Source organism: Ranitomeya variabilis, chromosome 2 (genome assembly GCF_051348905.1).
Source record: "Ranitomeya variabilis isolate aRanVar5 chromosome 2, aRanVar5.hap1, whole genome shotgun sequence".
NCBI lineage: Eukaryota > Metazoa > Chordata > Amphibia > Anura > Dendrobatidae > Ranitomeya > Ranitomeya variabilis.
Window position 1 is genome coordinate 198,097,237 of NC_135233.1, and position 20,311 is coordinate 198,117,547.

A 20,311-nucleotide genomic window follows, 5' to 3' on the forward strand; every position below is an offset into this window, starting at 1 on the left:
GGATTAAGAGAGCAGCTGCTAAAAAGCCATTACAAAGCAGCAAACAGATATTTGAAGCTGCTGGTGCCTCTGGAGTCCCTCGAACCTCAAGGTGTAGGCTCCTTCAAAGGCTTGCTGTGGTGCATAAACCTACTATTCGGCCACCCTTAAACAGTGCTCACAAGCAGAAATGGTTGTATTGGGCCCACACATACATGAAGACTAATTTCCAAACAGTCTTGTTTACTGATAAGTGTTGAGCAACCCTGGGTGGTCCAGATGGATGGAGTAGTGGATGGTTGGTGTATGGCCACCATGTCCCAACAAGGCTGCAACATCAGCGAGGAGGTGGAGGAGTCATGTTTTGGGCCAGAATCATGGGAAACAGCTGGTAGGGCCCTTTAAGGTTCCTGAAGTTGTGAAAATGACCTCTGCAAAGTATATAGAGTTTCTGACTGACAACTTTCTTCTATGGTCTAAAAAGCAGAAATGTGCCTTCAGGAGCAAAATCATCTTCATGCTGACAATGCCCCATCTCATGCTGCAAAGAATACCTCTGAGTCATTGGCTGCTATGGGCATAAAAGGAGATAAACTCCTGGTGTGGCCACCATCTTCCCCTGACCTCAACCCTATAGAGAACCTTTGGAGTATCATCAAGCAAAAGATCTATGAGGGTGGGAGGCAGTTCACATCCAAACAGCAGCTCTGGGAGGCAAAGAAATACAAGCAGAAACTCTCCAAAAACTCACAAGTTCAATGGATGCAAGAATTGTGAAGGTGACATCAAAGAAGGGTCCTATGTTAACATGTAACTTGGCCTGTTGGGATGTTTTGGCGTTAAATAGCTTTATTGTTCAGTGAATGTGACCTCCTAATGCTGCAAATTCCACAAATGAGCATTTTCAGTTCTTTAAAACATATCAAATGTTTAGAAATTCTACTGTGCATAATAATTTGGAACAGTGCATTTTGAGTTTTTATTCATTTTGGAGATTATACTGTTATCATTGGGAGGTTTCTTCAATAAAATTCGATGTATAATCTAACGGGTAATTTTATCAAGTGCCCATAAATAGTAAAGTGCATACCTCACGATAATCATATCAAACCAATTTCCTCATCCAAAGTAAATGAAGAAAAACGAGGTTTATAGCATTAATTAAAAATATATCTTTTATTAACAATAATTAAAATAATAAATATAACAGAAAAACCTCTTCATTAAAACAAAGCTGGGAGCAATCACTCAGTGCGAGAAATGCAAAAATTAGACAATGAGCTATGAAGGCTAACTGTACCAATATGCACACCCACAGCACTTATATCAATAAGAATAGAAAAGGATTGGGAATAATGAATAATATCACCGGACTATTGTGGAAACATAAAGTCTCCTACACGTTCCATGGCTGTATAAGCCTATGAGTGAATATCCCAATACCTAGATTGAACTAGATAGGGCTGGAAAAAAGTGCATAGTGCTAGCAAAAACTGGACAGTGCCCAAAAGTAACGCCAAATAGTATAACTTACATAAATGTAAAATCGCAGCTGAGAGTGTTCCACAGCGACCCCGACAGCGCCGTTTCGCCTGACTGGCTTCCTCACATAAGGGGCGTAAGTGTCACTTAGAGGAAGCCATTGTCTAATTTTTGCATTTCTCGCACTGAGTGATTGCTCCCAGCTTTGTTTTAATGAAGAGGCTTTTCTGTTATATTTATTATTTTAATTATTGTTAATAAAAGATATATTTTTAATTAATGCTATAAACCTCGTTTTTCTTCATTTACTTTGGATGAGGAAATTGGTTTGATATAATCTAACGGGTGATGACTTTTATTAGACTGACTGTCATTTGCACCTACCATTTAGGAAAATCTGATAAAAATGTAATTTGCATAATAATTTGGAACATAGTGTACATGTGTCAAGATGATTGGTGAATTGCGAAATCCCGATTCGCGCACAGTACTGTAACTGTCCGGAATGGTGAAAACACAGACTCCTGCTGTTTAAAATGGTATTCCTAAGATATTAGTTTGCCTTGGTTAGATAGCATGAAAATAAGAAAGTTGTCAATCGATTTGCTTTTTCTATCCATTGTCATTCTCTTGCTTTTATCTTTCATAGCTTACATCTGGTTTCCATGGAGGTTAGCTTCCGCTGTCTGACATTCCAGGAGAGAAGTTAATTCCTTATATTCTCTCTGTAGCCCATTAAAAGTTAGCTGCTCACCTCCCCCTTTGTGTTAATATAGTGATACCAGTGTAGACTAGATATGTGAAGAATACGGGAGATTGTTGTCACATGCAAGACACAACGAGGACTTGCCAGAAATTCCTGGAGCTCCTTTAATGTTTCTGTCAGTCTCCTGTGAACCTCCGAGACCAATGATGGCAGCTGAGAACTATTTAACATGAGTGTAAATGTAATTGGCCAATTATAAGACGGTGTTCACACTCGTGCATCCACATGACTTTAGTTTTATTTTTATCCCCCCTCCCTCTCAAAATGATTACTGTTGGTTTCACAAAGGTGACATTAAAGGTGGAAAATATTCTGAAATTATTTTTTTTTAAATTACAAAAAACTGAAATTTTAATGGGCGTGTAGACTTATGTCCACTGTATATATCAAAGTCCTTACGCGGTATGAAACTAGAAAACCTTTCTATTTGTATGTTGGTATATTGAATGATTCTGATATATATAGCATTATGGAGTGTACAAATGACTTTCATTTTTTCATTTCTTGGTATTTTATTTATACTATAGGCTTAAAAACCTGCATGATAACATTTATATATTGATTCCTCTTAGAGACTGTCAGAAGAGCAAATGTTTGACCTCCATCTCTTGAAGGTAACCTTTTCGCTATATATCCTAGATGTTTGTCTTCCATCAGTTTCTCCATCGTGCATATGGCGCAATACGCTGTATATGCATGCTCACATAGCGAGGTGATGCTCGGAGCCCCCTGATGCCACACACTTGCAGGCAGCTACCAGACCCGCTTCCTCCAAACGCCTGCCTGGGAGCAGTCTCGTAAAGCACAAAAGGTAGAAAAAAAATAAGGCCATCAATCCCCTAACGTAGAGGATCCAAAGACCACAGTGTATATTCCTTTTATTGCATAAAGATATACAGCACCCAACACTTTTTGAGGTAGTACGTCCCCTTCTTCAGGTGTAGAACACCAGTGATCACTAGGGCTCTGTACCTGAAGATTGGGGCGACATGTCCCCTAAATACGTTTATTTCTGGGTGTCCAACCGCTAGGACCCACATCAGTCGGCAGAACACAGCATTTTACCCATCAGTGCATATGCTCAACTTGTCCTCTATTCATTCTCTATGTGGCTGCCCAGCGCAGTGCTTGACTTTTTCCAGCTGCCCTATAAAGAGTGAATGGAGCGGAAGTTGGGCGTCCAACCTGTGACTCCATTTTGTAATGGGTATAAAATAGATAACTTTTTTTTCTCCTCTTTTATACAGTGCCTTGCGAAAGTATTCGGCTCCCTGGAACTTTTCAACCCTTTCCCACATATCATGCTTCAAACATAAAGATACCAAATGTAAATTTTTGGTGAAGAATCAACAACAAGTGGAACACAATTGTGAAGTTGAATGAAATGTATTGGTTATTTTAAATTTTTGTGGAAAATCAAAAACTGAAAAGTGGGGCGTGCAATATTATTCGGCCCCTGTAACTTAATACTTTGTTGCGCCACCTTTTGCTGCGATTACAAGTCACTTGGGGTATGTCTCTATCAGTTTTGTACATCGATAGACTGAAATTCTTGCCCATTCTTCCTTGGCAAACAGCTCGAGCTCAGTGAGGTTGATGGAGATCGTTTGTGAACAGCAGTTTTCAGCTCTTTCCACAGATTCTCGATTTTATTGAGGTCTGGACTTTGCCATTCTAACACCTGGATACGTTTATTTGTGAACCATTCCATTGTAGATTTTGCTTTGTTTGGGATCATTGTCTTGTTGGAAGACAAATCTCCATCCCAGTCTCAGGTCTTTTGCAGACTCCAACAGGTTTTCTTCAAGAATGGTCCTGTATTTGGCTCCATCCATCTTCCCATTAATTGAACCATCTTCCCTGTCCCTGCTGAAGAAAAGCAGGCCCAAACCATGATGCTACCACCATGTTTGACAGTGGGGATGGTGTGTTCAGGATGATGAGCTGTGTTGCCTTTACGCCAAACATATCGTTTGGCATTGTTGCCAAAAAGTTCGCGATTTTGGTTTCATCTGACCAGAGCACCTTCTTCCACATGTTTGGTGTGTCTCCCAGGTGGCTTGTTGCAAACTTTAAACAACACTTTTTATGGATATCCTTGAGAAATGGCTTTCTTCTTGCCACTCTTCCATAAAGGCCAGATTTGTGTAGTGTATGACTGATTGTTGTCCTATGGACAGACTGTCCCACCTCAGCGGTAGATCTCTGCAGTTCATCCAGAGTGATCATGGGCCTCTTGGCTGCATCTCTGATCAGTCTTCTCCTTGATTGAGATGAAAGTTTAGAGGGACGGCCGGGTCTTGGTAGATTTGCAGTGGTATGATACTCCTTCCATTTCAATATGATCGCTTGCACAGTGCTCCTTGGGATGTTTAAAGTTTCGGAAATCATTTTGTATTCAAATCCGGCTTTAAGCTTCTCCACAACAGTATCACGGACCTGCCTGTTGTGTTTCTTGGTCTTCATGATGCTCTCTGTGCTTCAAACAGAGCCCTGAGACTATCACAGAGCAGGTGCATTTATACGCAGACTTGATTACACACAGGTGGATTATATTTATCATCATTAGGCATTTAGGGCAACATTGGATCATTCAGAGATCCACAATGAACTTCTGGAGGGAGTTTGCTGCACTGAAAGTAAAGGGGCCGAATAATATTGCACACCCCACTTTTCAGTTTTTGAATTTCCACAAAAATTTGAAATAACCAATAAATTTCATTCAACTTCACAATTGTGTTCCACTTGTGGTTGATTCTTCACCAAAAATTTACATTTGGTATCTTTTATGTTTGAAGCATGATATGTGGGAAAAGGTTGAAAAGTTCCAGGGGGCCGAATACTTTCTCAAGGCACTGTATATATTGGAAATGTTATTACATGAAGTTATTATTTTTATTAATGCAAAAACGACTTGTGCAGAGCTGCATAAAGCAACCTTTCATTGATCTAATTACTGTCCCGCGGCCATTTATCGACACAATCTGTTGAGTATTGGGGTCGGCACATTGGCGCCATGTTTTGTTTTGCATTTCTTGACGTGTCTTTGCATGTTTCACTATTCTGCAGGGCAAGTATTGGGACTTTTTCATTGAATATGTCTCCAATTACGGACTGACCGATTTTAAGCTTTTCATCGAGAGAAGTGTGAAACGCGTGTACTCCAAGACGACAGAACAGCGCTCACTTCAGTTCTAGTGGGGCAATCGCCTCGTGTTCACACACCGCAGTATACGGACCAATGTTTCCATATATCTCAGCTCAGTGACCATCAATCATTTTGTTGCTGATTTTAAACCACCCGAAGAACAAGGTGTTCCAAAAATACTCGAGTAATATTCTGATCGTGGCACAGCTTTTTCTTCGGGTGTTTTTGTATGTTGGTGTATTTGCATCGCTTTAGGCTTCCTTTAAATGGGGCTCGAGTCTGTAAAAAAATAACTGATGCTCACTTATAGGTACAGCTTTCCACCTGGATGCAACACAGGCCGCGCCATGTGCTGCACTGACACAGACTGACTGACTGCAGCGGTCAGGTGACTTGAGCAGCGTCACCAGAGCTTAAGAAGTGTTACAAATGTACCAATGTCTTCTGTTCTCCAATGCTCGCAGTGTTATAGGAGCACGTTTATGCCTCCCATGTTCAGTTCAGGCTTGACCTATTCCTGTATTTATTACAGCAGAATAGTTGCTGTTCTTTACTGTTTTTTTTTCCATGAAAGATTACTATGTTGTTTTTTTATGTATATGTGTTTAGACTTAAGTTGTAAATAAATTACCGCTAGTTTCAAAAATGATTTTGTGTGGCTGCATTTACGTTTAATTAATTTTTGTTGGAAATAATTTAAAATGATATATTGGGGAAAAAAAATATTTATAGATCATGCAGGACCCAATAAGACAAAGAGAGAACGTAAAGGCGTGCAACGAAAAGCCCGTGTGGATATCGCATTATTGGTCTGTCCATCGCATCGGCTCCCACAAGGCGCAGCTCTCAGCACGTGAAGAGGTCTAGTCTATAGGTGAAATAACAAAAGACTGACATATCCAAGGTAGTGTGAATAGGTGCATACTAGGAGCAGCCACCTCCATATAAAATATACAATAAAAGTTGCACTCTATCGTGCTAAAGCATGTCAATGTGAAATATGAATAGCAATACTGCTTCTGGATACTAGGAAAAAATGAGACACTTAGCACATAATTTGGCCAAATTGGATCTCACTGATTCTAAAATAGTTTTTTTTTTGTGACATTGTACTTCATGATAGTGGCAAAATTTCTTCTATATAACTTGCATTCATTTCTGAAAATATCTGAAAGTTGGCGAAAAATTTGAAAATTTTCGCAGTTTTAAAACTTTTAATTTTTGTTCCCAGATGGTTATGTCACACAAACTAGTTAATAAAGAACATTTACTCGGACTCCCATGACAGCACGACGAGAGAGGGGATCCGCCCATTAGGAACAGGAAACCTACAGATACAAAAGGGCGGCACCTCTCCCCTGCATCAGTTGGTTTCCTGTTCCTAAAGGGACGGGTGCCTACAGATTGATCTAAAGGAGCCCAGGCCGGCCGGACCGAATCTGGTAGTGGGGGGGTCTCCTACCTCGGCCGGTGCGGAGAACCCTGGAGACGCCACGGTGGTCCTGGCTGGACTGCACGCGGTGGCGTTCGCAGCAGGGAGCGGAGTCCGGAGGATTTTCCTGCCTCCATCAGCGTCAGCGCCGGTAAGTATATCCCATTGGTGGTGCGGCGAATATGGGGTGCCGACGTCAGGACTGTGTGGGTGAACATCCGGAACGCTGCGGTCCGTCCCCGGCGTCCTGCACCGCTCTCAGCGTGTGCTGGAGCATTTCCGGGTGCGGTGACGTGAGGGGGCGGAGTTAGTAGCCGCTTCCGGGTCGCCGGGTGTCTGCGCATGCGCAGTCAATCCAAGATGGCGGCGCCCATCGCATCCTGAATGCCGGCTTTTCCCACAAGGTTTCCTGCCCTCCCTGCTGTATCCTGAGCCAATAGGGTAGCTCTGGCCTATCTGCTGACCGGATCCAAGGGGGATTTAAGCAGGTGACGACTGCAGAGCCCTGCTTTTGGTCCCAAGTCGTCATGGAGAGTGGTGGTGAGCAGCAGCAGCAGCAACAGCTGCTGGATGAGGTGCGTCAGAAGCCCAAGGACAAGGACAGAAGCGACCAGTCCAGTCGAAGAAGCTCATCCGCAAAAGGATCCAGAGCTTCGGCTAGGAAAGAACCCCCTCGTATTCCGGTACTTACTTTGGCACACAGGTAAGTGATCTACGTGAAATTTCACTCTGTGACGTAGGCCCCTTATACTTTATCATTCTAGGGGAAGAAAAGCACGGACAAGTCAAAGCATAAGGAATGTGCCCTCTGTGGGGTCCCCTTACCTGATTCTTGTCCCAAAAAATTATGTGCCCCCTGTATACAACAGACGGTGAGGTCTACAGGAGTGGTTGGGTGGAAGTGACATTAGGTCAGATAGTAGTTATCACCTATATTGTCCTCCCCTAGGTAGCGGAAGAATCTGTGAGTGCGGCTAACCTGAAGGAAATGATCCGTTTGGAAGTAAGGGAATCCCTGCGGTCCCTATCCCAAGCGGGAGGTTCAAAACATAGGACCCCCCTGGACTCTAATTCTTCGGAGGAAGAAAGAGAAGAGGGTGCCTATCACTCAAGTCCTTCCTCCTCTTCTTCAGATGAGGAGTCTGGACGATTCTGTCTACCCCTGGATAGAATTGACAAAGTCGTCAAGTCTGTTAGAGGCACAATGGGTATAGAAGAGCCCAAGCCGCAGCCCTCAAAACAGGATATGATGTTCAGCGGATTGGATCGTAAAAAACATAGATCTTTTCCGGTGAACGAAAAGATCCAAGACTTGATTCTCCGAGAATGGAAGAAACCCGAGAAAAAGGGTTCCTTACCGCCAGCATTGAAACGCAGGTACCCTTTTGATGATCCGGTTGTGGAAACATGGGATAAATCCTCTAAGCTGGATGCGGCGGTGGCAAAAGCGTCAAAGAAAGCCTCATTGCCATTTGAGGATATGGGGACCCTCAAGGACCCCCTTGACAGAAAGGCAGATACTTTCCTTAAAGGAACCTGGGAGATGGCGGCGGGATCTCTAAGACCAGCAGTTGCCGCGACGTGTACAGCCAGGTCTTTAATGGTCTGGCTGGATCAGTTAGAGTCCCAGCTCAAGGACGGCGCTTCCAGAGATTCCATTCTGAAGGCTTTACCAACAATGCAGAATGCTGCGGCCTTTCTGTCAGACGCATCTGTGGACTCAGTCAGGATGGCGGCTAGAGCAGCAGGACTCTCCAACGCGGCTCGTAGGGCTTTATGGTTGAAGTGCTGGTCAGGCGACATTCAATCCAGAACTAAGCTCTGCGCCATCCCGTGTAAAGGAGAATATCTCTTTGGACCAACTCTGGATGAGTTGCTGGAAAAGGCGGGGGATGATAAGAAGAAATTTCCTAATCCGTCTTCAGCATCCTACCGCCGGCCCTTCAATAAGAGGAGATTTGGTCGCGGGAAAAAACGCGGATCCTCACCCTCTAGAGAGAGTTTTAGATGGGAGGATAGACGCGGAAGAGGTACGGGCTATATGTTTCGCCGTTCCTCGAAAGAACAGAAAAAAACGGACCAATGACTAGCAATCCCTGTGGGGGGTAGACTGTCAGCATTCTCCTCAGCTTGGTTTGACATTACGAACAGTAAATGGGTCCGAGGCATTATAGCAAAAGGTCTAAGACTTGACTTCGATCACTGGCCTCGAGATAAATTTAAATTAACCCCTTTACGTTCCTCCCCCCTTGAGCAAGCAGCCTTGGAAGCAGAAGTCACGAACTTATGCTCCAAGAATGTTTTGATTTAAATCCCAGTATCAGAAAGAGGGAGGGGATTTTACTCTCCTCTTTTTCTGATCAAGAAGCCAGACGGATCGTTTAGAACGATCATAAATCTCAAAGGCCTTAATAATTTTCTGACCAATGAATCGTTCAAAATGGGATCAATTGGTTCAGCAATAAAAATGTTGTTTAAACACTGCTTCATGGTAGTTGTAGATTTAAAGGACGCATACTATCATGTCCCAATACATGAAGACTTCCAGAGATTCCTGAGGGTAGCTGTGTCAATGGGGGGACAAATTCGTCATTTCCAGTTTAGAGCTCTTCCCTTTGGCTTATCAGCGGCTCCTAGGGTGTTTACCAAGTTAGTGGCCGAAGTCATGGCGCACTTACGAGAGTCTGACATCTTGATTGTCCCCTATTTGGATGATTTCCTTATAGTTGGGAGTTCGGCAGACCATTGCCTCTCTCAGCTAAAGGTAACCACAACCAAACTTGAGCATCTGGGGTGGATTGTGAATTATGAAAAATCCCGATTACAGCCCCAGAAAATACAGAGATTCTTAGGACTGTTATTAAATTCATAAACACAACTGTGTTGTCTTCCGCCCGACAAGTTGTTACACATCCAACAACAGGTGTCTAGAGCAACTGATAATCCATCCATGACACTTAGACAAGCTATTTCACTGTTAGGATCTCTAACCTTGTGCATTCCCGCTGTCCGTTGGGCCCAATTTCACACCAGACCTTTACAATCCGAGGTACTGGTTAACCCCTTCACCCCCGGAGCTTTTTCCGGTTTCGTTTTTCACTCCCCTCCTTCCCAGAGCCATAACTTTTTTATTTTTCCGTCAATTTGGCCATGTGAGGGCTTATTTTTTGCGGGACGAGTTGTACTTTTGAACGACATCATTGGTTTTAGCATGTCGTGTACTAGAAAACGGGAAAAAAATTCCAAGTGCAGTGAAATTGCAAAAAAAGTGCAATCCCACACTTGTTTTTTGCTTGCCTATTTTGCTAGGTTCACTAAATGCTAAAACTGACCTGCCATTATGATTCTCCAGGTCACTACGAGTTCATAGACACCTAACATGACTAGGTTATTTTTCACCTAAGTGGTGAAAAAAAATTCCAAACTTTGCAAAAAACAAAACAAAACAAAATTGCGCCATTTTCCGATACTCGTAGCGTCTCCATTTTTCGTGATCTGGGGTCAGGTGAGGGCTTATTTTTTGCGTGCCGAGCTGGCGTTTTTAATGATAGCATTTTGGTGTAGATACGTTCTTTTGATCGCCCGTTATTGCATTTTAATGCAATGTCGTGGCGACCAAAAAAACGTAAATCTGGCGTTTCGAATTTTTTTCTCATTACGCCATTTAGCGATCAGGTTAATGCTTTTTTTTATTGATAGATCGGGCGATTCTGAACGCGGCGATACCAAATATGTGTAGGTTTTTTTTTTTTATTATTGATTTATTTTGATTGGGGCGAAAGGGGGGTGATTTAAACTTTTATGTTTTTTTTATTTTTTTCACATTTTTAAAAACTTTTTTTTTTTACTTTTGCCATGCTTCTATAGCCTCCATGGGAGGCTAGAAGCAGGCACAGCCCGATCGGCTCTGCTACATAACAGCGATCATCAGATCGCTGTTATGTAGCTAAAATGCAGGTGTGCTGTGAGCGCCGACCACAGGGGGGCGCTCACAGCCACCGGCAATCAGTAACCATAGAGGTCTCAAGGACCTCTATGGTTACAATGGAGGAGCATCGCCGACCCCCGATCATGTGACAGGGGTCGGCGATGCGCTCATATCCGGCCGCACGGCCGGATGCGGTAGTTAAATGCCGCTGTCTGCGTTTGACAGCGGCATTTAACTAGTTAATAGCGGCGGGTGATCGCGATTTCACCCGCCGCTATTGCGCGCACATGTCAGCTGTAAAAAACAGCTGACATGTCGCGACTTTGATGTGCGCTCACCGCCGGAGCGCACATCAAAGCGGGGGTCCCGACATGTGACGTACTATTCCGTCACATGTCGGGAAGGGGTTAATGATAGAATCTTACAAGGGTCCTTGCAAAGTCAGATTACTTTGGGTCCAGAAGCACTGACATCTCTTAGATGGTGGCTAATCAATGACAATTTATCGGCAGGAGTTCCCTGGGTGACACAGGCGACACGTATTGTAACTACAGACGCTAGCCCTTCAGGTTGGGGAGCACACATGGATGACATGATAGTTCAGGGTCTATGGAACCCCCTAACATCAGCCTCCTCCAACCAAAAAGAGTTAATGGCAATTGAACTTTCAGTTAAAAAATTACTCATATATCTGCAGGGTCACCACGTCAAGATCCTCTCGGACAACCAGGTGGCGGTCACGTACAAAAATCACCAGGGTGGAACTCATTCCGAATCACTAATGAGAGTGACAGATCGTCTATTCCAGACTGCGGAAAACCATTTTCTATCTTTAACCGCACTGCATATAAGAGGAAAAGAAAATGTGAAAGCGGACTTTCTAAGCCGCAACACCCTGAGACAAGGGGAGTGGTCTCTAAACGGTCTCGTGTTCAACCAGATTGCCCACAAATGGGGACATCCAGAGGTGGATTTATTTGCCACCAGGGACAATCGAAAGACAATAAAATTCTGTTCCCTAAACCCCAGGGAGAATCCTCTGGCGGTAGACGCCTTTCTGATCAGTTGGGACTTTCGGCTGGCTTATGCGTTCCCCCCGCTGGCCCTGATACCTCTGGTAATCAGGAAGATAAGAGAGGATCGGGCAAGAGTTATTTTGATTGCCCCATTCTGGCCCAGAAGGGCCTGGTTCACCTGGCTCAGGATCATGTCAGTGGAGGACCCCTGGGTGCTTCCGGACATTCCAGATTTACTCTACCAGGGTCCGATCAGCCATCCTCAAGTAAAGAATCTCCATTTAACGGCATGGAGTTTGAGAGGGCGTTACTGAAGGACAAAGGGTTCTCCCCAAATTTGATTGAAACCCTTATGAAAAGTAGAAAGCAGATTACGCCAACAATCTACGCTAGAACCTGGCGGAAATTCCTGGCCTCTTCTGACTTTAATTTAGAAGAGGGAATACCTATAAAACAGATCTTAGAATTCCTGCAAAGGGGCTTAGAGCTAGATCTATCCACTAGTACCCTAAAGGTACAAGTCTCGGCCCTAGGGGCCTTGTTTTCCTGTAACATCGCCAATAATTATTGGATCTCAAGGTTCATTAAAGCTTCTAGTAGGGCTAGACCCATACATAAGGATAGATCTATGCCTTGGGATCTTAATCTAGTCCTGTCGGCATTGACTAGAGAGCCGTTTGAACCATTACAATCAGCTTCAATTAAGGCCTTATCCCTTAAGACAGCATTCCTGGTAGCGATAACATCTGCCCGTAGGGTAGGAGACATACAAGCTCTCTCCAGAATTTCCCCTTATACAGAGTTTCTGCCAGATAGGGTAGTCCTCAGACCGGACCCGGCCTATTTACCAAAAGTATCATCTCGGTTTCACAGGTCACAGGAGATAGTGTTACCATCTTTCCTTCCTAACCCCGCCAACCCTAAGGAAGAACTACTCCATACGCTAGACGTTAGGAGATGCCTGTTAGAATACATCTCTGTTACCGATACATGGAAGAAAGATAATGCGTTATTTTTATCTTTCCAAAATCCTAGAAAGGGACTCGGTATCAAAGTACACACTAGCGAAGTGGATTAGGGAGGCTATCTCTTTGGCTTATACTGCAGGTGGGGGTCCGACTCCGCAGAATCTGAGGGCGCATTCCACCAGAGCCATGGCCACATCCTGGGCGGAAAAATCTGGAGTATCAATCGACCAGATATGTAAGGCGGCCACATGGTCATCCCCGTCCACCTTCTTTAAACACTATAGGTTGGATTTAGGGGCTTCCTCTGATCTCACCTTCGGGTTAAGGGTGCTGCAAGCTATAGTCCCTCCCTAAGGTAGTGTTACATCTCTGTAATTCTCTCGTCGTACTGTCATGGGAGTCCGAGTAAAGCATTAAGCTACTTACGGGTAGCGGCATTTCTCGGAGGCCCATGACAGCACCCTTAGTTCCCTCCCTATTTCACGTGGGGGTTGCACTTCCTATATTGTATATATCTCACGTATGATACCCAGTTCCAATATATTGGTTAAAAATTTGTATATAAATTGTATATAAAGTATATTTTTGTGTGCCACTAACCGCGGTAGTCCTCTCAAGGCTCTGAAATACAACTGATGCAGGGGAGAGGTGCCGCCCTTTTGTATCTGTAGGTTTCCTGTTCCTAATGGGCGGATTCCCTCTCTCGTCGTGCTGTCATGGGCCTCCAAGAAATGCCGCTACCCGTAAGTAGCTTAATGCTTTCCCCACGTGTCAACTTTACATCTGCATAATTTTCAAAACAACATTTTTTATTTTTTTTTATAGGAAGTTAGAAGGGTTAAAAGTTGATCAACAATTTCTCATTTCCAGGACGTCCCTCCTGACCGCACCATCAGGAGGTCATCCTTCGTATACAAGAGGTCCTTCAGCCTGCCAGTAGAGCCGGAGCTCCTGGGATTGAGGCGATTCCCCCTCAGGGGGGCTGAGCTCCTGGGATTTAGCCACTTCCCCCTCAGGGGGGCTGAGCTCCTTGGATTGAGGCGCTTCCCCCCTCAGGGGGGCTGAGCTCTTGGGATTGAGCCGCTTTCCCCTCGGGGGCTGAGCTCCTGGGATTGAGGTGCTTCCTCAGGGGGGCTGAGCTCCTGGGATTGAGGCTCTTCCCCCTCAGGGGGCCTGAGCTCCTGGGATTGAGGCGCTTCCCTCTCAGGGGGGCTGAGCTCCTGGGATTGAGGCGCTTCCCCTTCAGGGGGGCTGAGCTCCTGGGATTGAGGCGCTTCCCCCTCAGGGGGGCTGAGCTCCTGGGATTGAGGCGCTTCCCCCTCAGGGGGCTGAGCTCCTGGGATTGAGGCGCTTCCCCCTCAGGGGGCTTTCTGCTCACATTGTCCATTCTGGGTCACGAGGCAGGAGTGTGCGGCCGCAGACGCCAGCACTCAGAGGGGCATTTCCTGTTTCAGAGCGATGGTGCGTAAGCGTCTAGTGCCTGGCATCCGTTCCAGCATGGACCACACTTCCGGGATTTGAAAAAAAGAGCTCCAAAATCCACCTAATTAAAAGCAAAACTTCTTTTTTTTTACGATTCAGATGCAAGACAAAAGAGATAATGCTATTTATTGCACTACCAGAAGGGAGCTGAGTGACTAGGCATTGCGACAGCCAGCAATGGAGGGATAAAATACTAGCCGGTCTGATACCCCTACTGAATCCCTGGTACAAGTGAGTGATATAGACGTTTTCACACTTACTAGCCTTATGTTCCACCTGGCATCAATACTATATTATTATATGCCTTTATCCCTTCAGGATAAGGATGCTCATAAAGGTCTATGACCCCTTCGGTATCTAAGACGACGGTGAAAAAATGTGCCACATGCAATATAAAGCTTCCCGACACATATGGGAAAAAAAAAATATGTCCAGAGTGTATTGCCAAAGTGGTAAAGGAAGAACATTCCTCCTTCATGTCTGATATGAGGGCCATAATAACAGAAGAGGTCCAAAATTCTGTTGCGGAGCTGGTTTCCCCTCAGTCCTCCTAGGCTGCACCTAGGGAAAAAAGTCCGTTATGGGAGATATCAAGTTCACAAGAACAGGAATTGTCATATTATACCGAACCTGAACAGGAGGAAGGTCAAAAGTTAATCCCAACCTTACCGGAAGAGAAAAAGAAATGCCTTTTCTCTTTGGAAGATACTGATATGCTCCTACAGGCGGTGAGGAATACTCACAGGGGGTACTTTTGAAGGTAGAGAGGCCTTATTGTGCTCCTGTTAACCTTTGATCTGCCCTCTCCCCCACCCCATGAGGCCTGGGACAGAACTATAAGGCAAACAAGACAACAATAAAACCAGGATAACAGAAAGCAGCAAACATATAAAGAGGAATATAGGGAACAATAGGAATGTACAAACCAAATGGGAATAGGACGTGGGAAGCATACACCCGAAAATAGCACGCACCAATCTCAAGTAGCAATAATAAACTCCTATTCAGCACATTGTCTCCAATGGGCTAGGAAGCAAAGCTTTTACTGGCAAGGAAGAGAAGGTCTGGACAGGTTTTATAGGGAGAGGTAATGACCAGATCAGAAGCAGCTGAAAATGGAGTTGCAAGTCATTCATCAGCATAAAAAGGGCCGTTAAGTTCTTCAGCACCAAAGGAAACCAAATCCATTTAATATGGAACACAAACACAAAGGGTAAACAGAAGATCTGCGATTCACAATACGTAGTTATCTCCTCCCAGGAGGACATGACACACATGTGACAACGCCTTAGCGGAAACCATCAGGTTTTCCGCAAGGAATAGTGCACTCTGAAACACTGTAGGGCGAGCTATTTGACTTAAGACATGGTCAGGTGACAGCCTCTCAAAGAACAAGCTGTGTTCCATTACCTTTTCCAGTGTCATAGTGTTTGGTCCAGTATTGGATGACATATTAGAAAGAGCCTCAGACAAGAAAAAAGTGTTTTCAGAGGAGGAATCCAAACAGGTATTGTCCTTTCGGAGGCCCTGTTCCCATCAGAAACCAGATTATATAGATTAAGGTAAAAGAGGTAGATGGAGTTACCCTAAAGCAGGAAGAGGAAGGAATACCTTTCTCAATCCGGCAACTAACACGGAGAGACAAGAACGTCCAGGAAGTGGAAGGAAGACGCCAATCTTTTTACAAGGCCAGGAGAGAAGTATGCTAGAATTTGTGGTTACTTCAAACCATATTAGAAAGATAAAGTTTATGCAAGTCCCACGAGGAAGATTCCATCTCACAACGTCCCAGTTACCGCAAGTCTACAAAAGGCAGCTAAAGGACGTAAAGAAGTTGGTGGATTCAGGAGTAGTGATACCAGAAGCAGAAAGGTTTCTCAGATACTACTCAAATCTGCAATCGATAAAGAAGCCCAGTGGTCAATTTCACACAATTATAAATCTGAAATTCCTAAACCAGTGAGTGGTATTGTCACGAAGTTACCGCGACAGTGTGGAGCCAGAAGACAGCAGCGTCTGATTGCTTCTACTTTGGCATTGAGAAGAAGCAGTTCTTCATTTTAAATGTTTATTTCTTCTGGCAAAACAGGGGTTTATCGGCCATGTAGGACATCCCTGTGCTCACAGCTGAGCTCTGTTAGCCGCTCCTTTCCTTTTTATAATCTGGGCTCTGATATAAATCCTTGTCAGAGTTAGCATTTGCTGCATGGCTAACGGAGGGAGAGGAGTTCATATGAGGAGAGTCAGAGGAGTTATCTGTGACTGTTGCTTGGTTGGTATGTGTGGTAACTTCCTATCCTCTATTTTGGTTTATTCTCCTACCTCCACGCCCCGGTGCATTCCTCTATTATATGTGAGTGAATATTTTGTATGCCTGGAGTTTTCTGTTAACCCTTGTTTGTGTTGCCTTGTTTGTCTGGTTGGTGTACTACGGTGCACAGTAGCGCCCCTCTTCCCTGGGTGGGGGAAGAGAACAGACGGAGGCTAACTCAGTAGATAAGGCTAGGACGGAGGACCCGGCATCTTCACCTTCATATATATCCTGGGGAGTAGGGTGAGCTAGGGCACCCCTAGTGTTAGGGACAGGGAAGGAGCCCCTGCTCCCAGGTCACCGGACAGCTGTGTCTTGACAGGTATACTAAAAATTCAAAGTGGAATCAATAAGATCAACGATTCTTCTAATCAGGAAGGATATGGTAATGTGTACGCTAGATCTCAAGGAAGCCTATTACCATGTGCCTATTCATTCTCGCAGTCAGATATCTCAGATTGACAGAAAGGGAAGTGATTCAGCATTGCCAATTCCGTTGTCTTTTGTTTGGTCTTCCCTCAGCCCCACCCATTTTCACCAAACTAGTGGCAGAAATTATGGCTTTTTTGACACCCCATCAGCTAAGGGCCAGTCTAGTATCAACCATCTTAGTCCTGATGGACTTGGGATAGACCATAAACTGGAAAAAATCAGATCTCATCCTGGGAAAACAAAAGATCTTTTTAAGGGTTTTCTTGAATTTGGAATTACATTCTTTCTACCACAGAGAAAACAAAATAAACTCAGAGTTCTTGCCTTCAAAAGGAGATCTCAGGTTTCTATCAGAGAGAGCATAAAGGTCTTGGGGTTAATGACAGCCTCTATACCATATGTATGGTGGGGCCAGTGCTCAAGCAGTTACAGCAGCAGATCCTGTCATCCTGGAACAGACGAGAAGATAGATTAGATAAGAAAATAAAATTGTCCTTGATGACAAAAAGTAGTCAATTTGCTGGACCTCTATGAGCAACCTGCAGAAAGAGACTATGTGGAATCTATCCCTGTTTGTAACTATCACCACAGATGCAAGCAGCAGCGGATGGGGGGCCCATGTATAAGGTCAGTACCTACAGAGCATCGGGCCAGAGCCAGGCTATCTCATGAAACCTCAAAGAGCTCTAAGTGGAAATGTTGGTTACATTTGAATGAGCAACACAATAGAATTCTGTCAATGTCAAGACATTCCGGCATCAAGGTGGATTGAGATATCACCATCTTCAAGATTTGGCTGAAAAGATTTTTCAATGGGCAGAAAACCCAGTCCTTTCAGTGACGGCGATACACCTAAAGGGATCCCAAGATTCAGTGGCAAAGAAGTCCAACAATCAGAATAGGAACTGAACTGGGAGGAATTCCACCACTTAACCGATCGCTGGGCTACTCCTTAGATTACCACAAGGGAAAACGCAAAAGCTCAATACCCTGAATCAGAGACAACCCGACAGGAATAGAGGCCTTGTCCCAGATATGGGACAATGGACTTGGCATATGCTTTTCCACCCTTGTCCATAATTCCAGCAGTACTCAGGAAAATCCAGGAGGATCAGCCCAAGGTAATAGTGATACTACCGAGGGGAGGGGAGCACAGAGCAGAGGAGGGCACAGAGCAGAGGAGGGCACGGACAAGAGGGGCACAGAGCAGAGAGGGCACTGCAGAGGAGGGTACAGAGCAGAGGGCACAGACCAGAGAAGGCACGGAGCAGAGGAGGGACCAGAGGGGAGGGGCACAGACCAGAGGAGGCACAGAGCAGAGGAGGGCACAGACCAGAGGGGGGGAACAGACCAGAGGGGGGCACAGAGCAGAGGAGGGCACACATGAGGGGGGCACAGAGGAGGCACGGAGCAGAAGAGGACACAGAGCAGAGGAGGGCACTGCAGAGGAGGGTACAGAGCCGAGAGGGCGCAGACCAGAGAAGGCACAGAGCAGAGAAGGGCACAGAGGAGAGGAGCACAGACCAGAGGGGAGGGGCACAGACCAGAGGAGGCACAGAGCAGAGGAGGGCACAGACCAGAGGGGGGCACACATGAGGAGGGCACGGAGGAGGCACGGAGCAGAGGAGGCACAGAGCAGAGGAGGGCACACATGAGGGGGGTACAGAGCAGAGGGGGGGCACAGCAGGGGAGGCACAGAGGGGGGCACGGAGCAGAGGAGGTTACAGAGCAGAGAGGGGCACAGACCAGAGGAGGCACAGAGCAGAGGAGGGCACAGACCAGAGGGGGGCACAGAACAGAGGGGGCACGGAGCAGAGGGGGGCACAGACAAGAAGGCACAGAGCAGAGGAGGGCACAGAGCAGAGGGGGGCACGGTGCAGAGGAGGGCACAGAGCAGAGGGGGCACGGAGCAGAGGGGGGCACAGACAAGAAGGCACAGAGCAGAGGAGGGCACAGAGCAGAGGGGGGCACGGTGCAGAGGAGGGCACAGAGCAGAGGAGGGCACAGAGCAGAGGGGGGCACGGTGCAGAGGAGGGCACAGAGCAGAGGAGGGCACGGAGCAGAGCGGGGCACGGAGCAGAGCGGGGCACAGACAAGAAGGGGGCACAGGAGGGCACGGAGCAGAGGGGGGCACGGAGCAGAGGAGCGCACGGAGCAGAGGAGGGCGGGGAGCAGAGGAGGAACGGAGCAGAGAGGGGCACGGAGCAGAGGGGGGCACAGACAAGAAGGCACAGAGCAGAGGGGGGCACAGACAAGAAGGCACAGAGCAGAGGAGGGCACAGAGCAGAGGGGGGCACGGTGCAGAGGGGGGCACGGTGCAGAGGAGGGCACAGAGCAGAGGAGGGCATGGAGCAGAGCGGGGCACAGACAAGAAGGGGGCACAGGAGGGCACGGAGCAGAGGGGGGCACGGAGCAGAGGAGCGCACGGAGCAGAGGAGGGCGGGGAGCAGAGGAGGAACGGAGCAGAGAGGGGCACGGAGCAGAGGAGGGCACGGAGCAGAGGGGGCACGGAGCAGAGGGGGGCACAGACAAGAAGGCACAGAGCAGAGGGGGGCACAGACAAGAAGGCACAGAGCAGAGGAGGGCACAGAGCAGAGGGGGGCACGGTGCAGAGGAGGGCACAGAGCAGAGGAGGGCACAGAGCAGAGGGGGGCACGGTGCAGAGGAGGGCACAGAGCAGAGGAGGGCACGGAGCAGAGCGGGGCACAGACAAGAAGGGGGCACAGGAGGGCACGGAGCAGAGGGGGGCACGGAGCAGAGGAGCGCACGGAGCAGAGGAGGGCGGGGAGCAGAGGAGGAACGGAGCAGAGAGGGGCACGGAGCAGAGGGGGGCACGGAGCAGAGGAGGGCACGGAGCAGAGGGGGGCACAGACAAGAAGGCACAGAGCAGAGGGGGGCACGGAGCAGAGGGGGCACGGAGCAGAGGGGGGCACAGACAAGAAGGCACAGAGCAGAGGAGGGCACGGAGCAGAGGGGGGCACGGAGCAGAGAGGGGCACGGAGCAGAGAGGGGCACGGAGCAGAGGAGGGCACGGAGCAGAGGGGGGCACGGAGCAGAGGCGTCCCATCAGGTTAGATTTGGATCCTCACATCCTATCAGACTGCATCCACACGACGCCATTCAGCAGTTTCTTAATATGAAACATTTAAAAACAATCATCAACAAAAAAGTGACGTGAGAGCGCACAGCTCCACAGGGGCCACTGATTGTCTGCAGCGCTCACTGGCGACCTCCACGTCACTGGAATGGTGCAGGCAGTGAGAACACGCAGTTACAGTGGTGACTGTAGCATTTAGAGGACGACCCCTTTAAGACTGTGAGAGCCAGCTCACTGATGGAGCCTTAGTTAACTCATTCTGCAGCCAGT

The 20,311-nt window shown here is 46.7% G+C and overlaps 1 protein-coding gene across 2 annotated transcripts in view; it reads left to right on the forward strand.

Moving 5' to 3' along the window:
- CENPI (centromere protein I) overlaps positions 1-6,021 on the forward strand; it is an 83,274-nt gene extending 77,253 nt beyond the window's left edge. For both annotated transcript variants that reach the window (XM_077283430.1, XM_077283429.1), the window contains exons 20-21: positions 2,800-2,841; positions 5,297-6,021. In XM_077283430.1, the coding sequence (XP_077139545.1) occupies positions 2,800-2,841; positions 5,297-5,425 (171 nt within the window). In that variant the 3' untranslated portion in view covers positions 5,426-6,021. The remainder of the gene's footprint in view (positions 1-2,799; positions 2,842-5,296) is intronic.
- Positions 6,022-20,311: the final 14,290 nt, after the last annotated feature.